Source organism: Crocuta crocuta, unplaced genomic scaffold, assembly GCF_008692635.1.
Source record: "Crocuta crocuta isolate KB4526 unplaced genomic scaffold, BGI_CrCroc_1.0 scaffold234, whole genome shotgun sequence".
NCBI lineage: Eukaryota > Metazoa > Chordata > Mammalia > Carnivora > Hyaenidae > Crocuta > Crocuta crocuta.
Window position 1 is genome coordinate 612,986 of NW_027529647.1, and position 6,729 is coordinate 619,714.

General features: G+C 60.1%; 1 protein-coding gene across 2 annotated transcripts; it reads left to right on the top strand.

Annotated features, from left to right (window-relative positions):
* Positions 1–6: 6 nt before the first annotated feature.
* On the top strand, positions 7–6,031 carry ROGDI (rogdi atypical leucine zipper). 2 transcript variants are annotated; one of them, XM_077762488.1, is made up of 11 exons: positions 7–67; positions 148–219; positions 939–1,027; positions 1,220–1,274; positions 1,980–2,060; positions 2,943–3,038; positions 4,258–4,356; positions 4,692–4,805; positions 4,894–4,943; positions 5,053–5,179; positions 5,494–6,031. In XM_077762488.1, the coding sequence occupies exons 1-11, from the start codon at positions 23–25 to the stop codon at positions 5,533–5,535; spliced, it is 870 nt and encodes a 289-aa protein (XP_077618614.1). In that variant the 5' UTR covers positions 7–22; the 3' UTR covers positions 5,536–6,031. The 2 variants fall into 2 exon arrangements, with proteins under 2 accessions (XP_077618614.1, XP_077618615.1); XM_077762489.1 differs by lacking the exon at positions 1,980–2,060.
* The last annotated feature ends 698 nt before the right edge of the window (positions 6,032–6,729 follow it).

The following is a 6,729-nucleotide window of genomic DNA, read 5'->3' on the forward strand; positions in this document are numbered from 1 at the left end:
GAGCGGACGGCGAGAGGCGGCGATGGCGACAGCGATGGCAGCGACGGCGGCGGAGCGAGCGGTGCTGGTGAGGCGCGCGGGCAGGGCTGGGCAGGGCGGAGCCGGGGGCGGTGGGCCCGGAGGCTGACAGTCGGCCTGTGCCCGCAGGAGGAGGAGTTCCGCTGGCTGCTGCACGACGAGGTGCACGCCGTGCTCAGGCAGCTGCAAGACATCCTCAAGGTAAGGCGCCTGGCGGGCCAGCCCTGCTGCGTCTCCTTCCCGGGCCGAAGCGCCTGCTGTGGACGCGATGCGCGGTGTGTAGACCAGGCCCTGTCTCCGAGGACTTGGAGTCCAGTCAGGGTACCAGCACAAGATTGCCCACTTAATCACAAGCAGCTGTGTGAGCGCAGTGCGGTGGGCCTGGAATGAGCTCCCGGGGAAAGGGGTCGGGGTCTACGTAGGTTTCCGTCGAAGTTGTGGTCTCGGTCTCCAGCATCATACTCAACTTCTGGGGGCCTCCCATTCTCAAAAAGAAGATTGCAGTACCAGCCTCACAGGGCTATTGTGAAGCTAAGTCAACTCGCAGAAATGTCCAGGCATTGCCTGGTAGGGCGGGAATTGCGAGTTGTCATGACTACTATCATTTTCTGAACCTGCCCTCCACCCCCAGCATCTTAAACAAGCCCGGAGGCCATATCTATGTTCAATATACAGGAGTCAGGCTTGAGGGAGGCGTCTGGGGAATGTGGAAGGAACAGCTTACCACTCTGATAGGACCTGAAAACCAGGTTGGGGTGGAAAGGTCTGAGAAATGGGCAGGTGCCCTGGAGGCTTGGATAGGGTGCTCCGGTGAGACCAGCCCACTTGACCCTGCCCTGGTCAACCTAGGAAAGGGGCTTCTGGAAGGACCGTTGAACTGGATCGGATGAACTTTACCCCACTCCCCTCTGCCCCTCCAGGAGGCCTCTCTCCGCTTCACTCTGCCCTGCTCTGGCACTGGCACGGAGGGTTCTGCCAAGCAGGAGAACTTCATCCTTGGCAGCTGTAGGTGAGCCAGGGCTGAGCAGAAACGAGGGTGATGAGCTGCTTGTGAGGAGGACACCTGGGATACCCTCTAGGAGAGGCGGCACAGCCAAGGCCCAGTGGGCCCTCTTGGGGACAGCCAGGGGCAAGCTGCTGGGAGGGCGAGGTGGTGGGAGAGGGCAGCCACAGGCACTGCTCTGACTCCCACGTGTTGCAGCACAGACCAGGTGAAAGGCGTGCTGACTCTGCAAGGGGACGCGCTGAGCCAGGCGGTGAGTCCCCCAGCCCCTCTCCCCTTTCTCTGCTGTTGGAGGATCCAGTGGGGAAGAGTGTGGGGGCCTCCTGCTGAGCTCTGTCACCAGTTAGCTGTGTGACCCTGGGCAAGATCCTTGATCTCTCTGGGCCTCAGTTTTCTCGTTTGTAAAATACTCCCCCCATCCCCCAGCAGCCTCCTCATGGAATTGGTGTGTGGCTTCAGTGAGAGGTGCCGGAAGGGGGATGTTTGCACACGGCCCGGCCCTGAGTCTGGGCCCAGTGAAGCGTGGGCAATGGCTGGATTAAGCTGGCCCCAATTCAAAGTGGAATTAGCCAACATCTGAGCCCCATTGGCGCCAGGCACCAAGACGTGGGGGAAGGTGCCTCTCCTCCAGCAGCGGGTGGGTGTTCAGTCCACCGGCCTGTACCCATGTTCCCTTTTTGCCTACAGTCACAGCTCCTCCTGGCTGAGGCCACCTTCCCCTTTCTCTTTTCCCTTTCATTTCTTTGTGGTTCCTCTTGGGCCTGAGTTCCTGTTTCCTGACCTCCCTACCTCCCTGTTCACGGCCCAAATGGCAAAGGTGCTGGGAGACTTCTGCCCTGTGGAATGACTGGGGCCCGAGCCACCACACACACCCCGTTTCTGCCCCCCTGCTCAAGGGCTCACGGTGGCCAAAAGCAGGAAGGTATCGTCCTTCTGCTTACCCGCCCTTGCCCTTCAGGACGTGAACCTGAAGATATCCCGGAACAACCAGCTGCTGCACTTCGCCTTCCGAGAGGATAAGCAGTGGAAGCTGCAGCAGGTAGCTGGGCCCTTGCCCTGCCAGGGCTCAGGCCACCAGGGCTCAGGCCACCAGGGCAGGCAGGGGCGGGCCTGAGTGGCACTCATGGCTCCAGGGCTGGCCATGGGGATTTGAGGCCGTAGCAAGCCTGGAAGGGTGTTTCCTGGTAGCAGAGCTGGGGCAGGCAGTGCCTGGGGCTCCTGAGCCTAGCCTTGAGGGAGGTGGAAAATCTATCTGTTGGCCCCTGGGCCCAGCGGGAACCACAAGGGTCCTCTTGAACCAGGAACTCCCCTTTCCAGAGGGCGGGGGAGGCTGGAGGCTGGAGGCTGGCTCCTGGAGACAAAGTCCATGCTCCCCACTAGCTCCTGTGTGATTGGATTGACCCAAGCCCCTTCCCTTCTCACTGGACACCACCTGGTCTCCACCTCGGGGCCTTTGCCCATGCTTGGCTCTCTGCCTGGAGTCCTCTCTCCCTGCTTTTCTTGTCACTTGGGTGATGCTCAAGAGTCACTTCCCTGGGGCCCTCCCTTGACATCCATCCAGCAGAAGAGACTCCCCCTCCCCCATCCTGCAGAGTCACCCTCTTTCCTTATGCAAGTCAGTCTGTTTTTATCTTGTGCCTTGACTCCGATCACCTGCCCTCCTCTAGAAGGGGAGCTACGTGACGGCAGGCCTGCCAGCCTTGCTATGTGCCCAACACCCAGTCAGGGCCTGGTGTTCAGAGGACACAGAGCTGGCCGCTGGTGGGGGGAGGTCAGGCAGGCAGTTCCCGCCCCACCCCTCCAAGGAGAATGAGCCCTCAGCATGAGGGCTGGGAAGGTAACTGCCCACCGAGAGATGAAGTTGAACATTTCTTCCTCCTACGGCCCATCCCGCTGACCACTCCATGGCCACTGTTTTCAGATCCAGGATGCCAGGAACCATGTAAGCCAAGCCATTTACCTCCTTGCCAACCGGGATGAAAGCTACCAGTTCAGGACGGGAGCAGAGGTCCTCAAGGTGAGCTGCCAGAAGGGACAGGAGAACCAGGTTCCCCGCCCTGACCTGACCCTGACCAGGCCCCTGGTGAGCTCTGCCCCCACATCCTCGGGCGCAGCTGCTGCACCACCCATCACCTCTCAGTGTACACATATCCTTCCAGCTGCAGTCAAATGATTCACATCCCAGATTCCAGTCTCAGATCCAGGTTCTGATCCCAGAGCCTCCTTGGTCAGCTGTGCAGCCTCAGATCACTTTCTTAGCCATTCTGTGCCTCAGTAGCCTCACCTGTAGAGGGGGTACCCGTGGTAGTGACTACCAGTTGTGATAATGCAGGTAAAATAGCCCCTGGCAAATGCTTAGGCAATAGTAGCCACTAGTAGTCGTAGGGCTAGCAGTAGAGGAACCCTTATAATTAGCCAAGGGACTTCACATGGTTTGCAGGGACCAGCTGAGCTCATGCTTAAGCCCTGTCCCTGATTTGCTGTGTGTCTTCAGGTGATTCACCTTCCCTCTTTGGACCTCTGGGCCCTCATGTGAAAACTTAGAACTAGATGGACTAAGGTCCCTCCCAGAGCTGTGACCACCCTGGGGAAAGGGGATGCAATCCCCATGCCTCCACCCAACATATGCCTTTCTGGGAGCCAGGTCACCCCCATGCCCATGGCAATAGCTGGAAGCAGTGGAAGCTGGGGCTCCGAGGAGTTCAAGCCAGAGTTTTAGTTGTGGCAAAGGAAAAAGATGAGTTCCAGATGGTTCCACCATTCACTAGCTATGTGACCTTAGCACCTTGGAGTTTCTCCTTCCTCACCTGTGAAAATGAGACTGGTGCCCCAGGTGAAGACTGGAATTTAGCCATGCCATCACCCTCCCTGGCTCCTTGTACCCACGCAAGCTTCTTCTAAGTTCCTTGATTGCCTGCACCCCCATCCACAAAGCCCTCATGCCCCTGGCCTGACCCTCAGGATCTCCCATCTTCCATTCCCCACTGGACAAGCACCCAGGATCCCATGCAATAGAACCTGCCAGACAGGTGGTCAACAGTGCAGACATCCTGCCCCCCACCCACATCTGGAACCCCAGAACCTGCACCTTTAACCCCACACAGCTGGGGTTCAGGCCTGGAGACCGCGAGCACCCAGGGCAGGAGCTGGGAGCTACTGTGACTTTGTCACGCTCTGATGCGGGAAGGGGGGGGGGGCCTGCCCTCACAGCAGCTATGACCAGCCCTTCCCCACAGCTGATGGACGCTGTGATGCTGCAGCTGACCAGAGCCCGCAACCGGCTCACCACCCCGGCCACCCTTACTCTGCCTGAGATCGCTGCCAGTGGCCTCACGGTCAGTGCCTTAGTCCAGCCCCTGCCCCAGGAGAGGGAATCCCCACTGGGAGGGACGTGCATGTGAAGGGGTGCTGGAAACCCCAAATTGTTGTCCAAGTTTTCTGTCTATGCACAGTATTCTGGGATAAAATCCTTAGCTTCCATCCTGCATCTCCCAAATGCCCTTAGTCTGGGTCAGTGCTTCTCAAGCCTGGTGCAGAAAGCTACCCGGGGCACCTCAGAGGAGCCTAGAAGCTCCGGTCCATGGGTTGGGGAATGGGGTTCTCCGGTGGTTCTGGGAGCTCTGTGCCATGCAGCCCTCATCCTGTCTGCTTGCCCGGTCCTCCTCCCCAGCGGATGTTTGCACCTGCCCTGCCCTCCGACCTGCTAGTCAACGTCTACATCAACCTCAACAAGCTCTGTCTCACCGTGTACCAGCTGCACGCCCTGCAGCCCAACTCCACCAAGGTGAGAGACCCTCCCCGCCCCTCCCCCACCCCCAGTGCCTGGCAGCCTCCAGGGCTGACTGACTCCCCCTGGTCCTCTTCTTGCGTAGAACTTCCGCCCAGCCGGAGGCGCCGTGCTCCACAGTCCTGGGGCCATGTTGTAAGTGTGCTGCCCTGGAGCCGCCAGCCCACCCCAACCCGCTGCACCTTGGGGGCCGGGGGTCAGGCTGGTCAGCACCACCCCCAGGGACCCTCCCCTCTCCCCACAGCGAGTGGGGCTCCCAGCGTCTGGAGGTGAGCCACGTGCACAAGGTGGAGTGTGTGATCCCCTGGCTCAATGATGCCCTGGTCTTCTTCACGGTCTCCCTGCAGCTCTGCCAGCAGCTCAAGGATAAGGTGGGGCGTGGGCACTGTGGGGTCGGCCTGGCCTCCCTGTCAGACAGATTGGGCCAGTTGGGTGGCAGGCTGCTAAGCCTTTTCATTTTGGGGGGATTCCAAGGGCTCTTGTCACACCTCCGAAGCAACCCCAAATCTCCACTGTATCCACACACACCCAGCAGTTGGGCCACAGAGTTGCTGAGCAACAGTACCCTCTCCCTGACAATTTGCCCTTGGATGACCTTGAAATCTCACCTGGGTCACAGGGTAGAGCAGGGGAGGCCCCCCAGCACCAGCACTCACCATGCCCCCCGCCCACCTCTCTCCTCCAGATCTCCGTGTTCTCCAGCTACTGGAGCTACAGGCCTTTCTGAACAGAACCCCCAGGAGCCTGTCCGCCTGGGACATGTCCCTTGTCCCCCTCACCTATCCCCCCAGGAGCATCGGCCAGAGCTGAGCAGCGTGGGCTGTTTATTTTCCTCTTCACCCCGTCCTGTCCATCATATTTGCACAGATGGAAATGAACACTGGGACCATTGAAATAGGGGACACTGGCTTGCTTTTCATTTTGTGGAGGAAGGTGGTCAGGAAGGTGGAGCTGAGATGTGGCCCACATTCCAAACCCTCCTTCCCTATGGGGCAGAGACCTTTGGACTCTGGGTGGGGTCAAGCCCGGGGCTCTCCTTTCACCTCCTTTTCCTGCCTTCTGAGCTGCCCCGGGATGGTGAAGGGTAGCTGCACGCTCCCCCTCCATGGAAGGTGAGGAGTGAGTTAGGAGAGCGGACAGAAGCTGTGAGCTGTAGTGCCCTGGAATGTGTTTGCTTGGCATCCCTGACAAGGCCTCTAGGAAATAAAGATCATCCGACTTTACCTGGAGTGTCTGTCTGGCTGGCTGTCTGGGTGAGGACCAGGCTGGGGATCCCGGATAGTCAGGACCTGAGTGGGGTGCCCAGTGACTGAGCCCCTGGCCTCCCCATGCCACCTTTGAGGGGGTCCTGCAGGCTGCCAAGGGGCTGAGTGGGATGGGAACAAGGGTTCTGCCTGGGGGCCCGGGTCCCTGAGCTGGGCCCCAGCTTCCCCTCCATGGGCAGTTGCTGGTGACCTGAAGCAAGTTACTTAGGGTCTGGTGACAGTCGTGCCGGCCGAAAGCGGTGAGGGACCAGATGGGCATCTTGATAAAGCAGTGAGTGCCCACACTGCCCACCCCTTAACAGGAGGCTCAGAACACACTCCAGACTCAGGTTCTGGGCAAACGAGGCATTGTTACTGTTGCCCAGCAGGACACACGGGGGGGGGGGGGGGGGGGNCCCCTTTCCACAGGAGGCCCAGCCCCCTCCTCTCCCCAGTGCCCTTCCAGGCTGCCCCTCCTCGCACCTGCCCAGGCCAGGAGGCCAGGGGGGCTCACCTGCTCAGGGCTCACCTTCTGGGACCTGGGGGCGCGGCGGCCGCAGCAGCTGTAGCAGCAGCAGTGCATGCCAACAAGCAGCAGCAGCAGCAACACGGTGCCTGGGGGCGGGACGGGTGTCCAGAGAGGGCCCTCGCCGGGGCCATGTCAGGGCCAGGAGGCT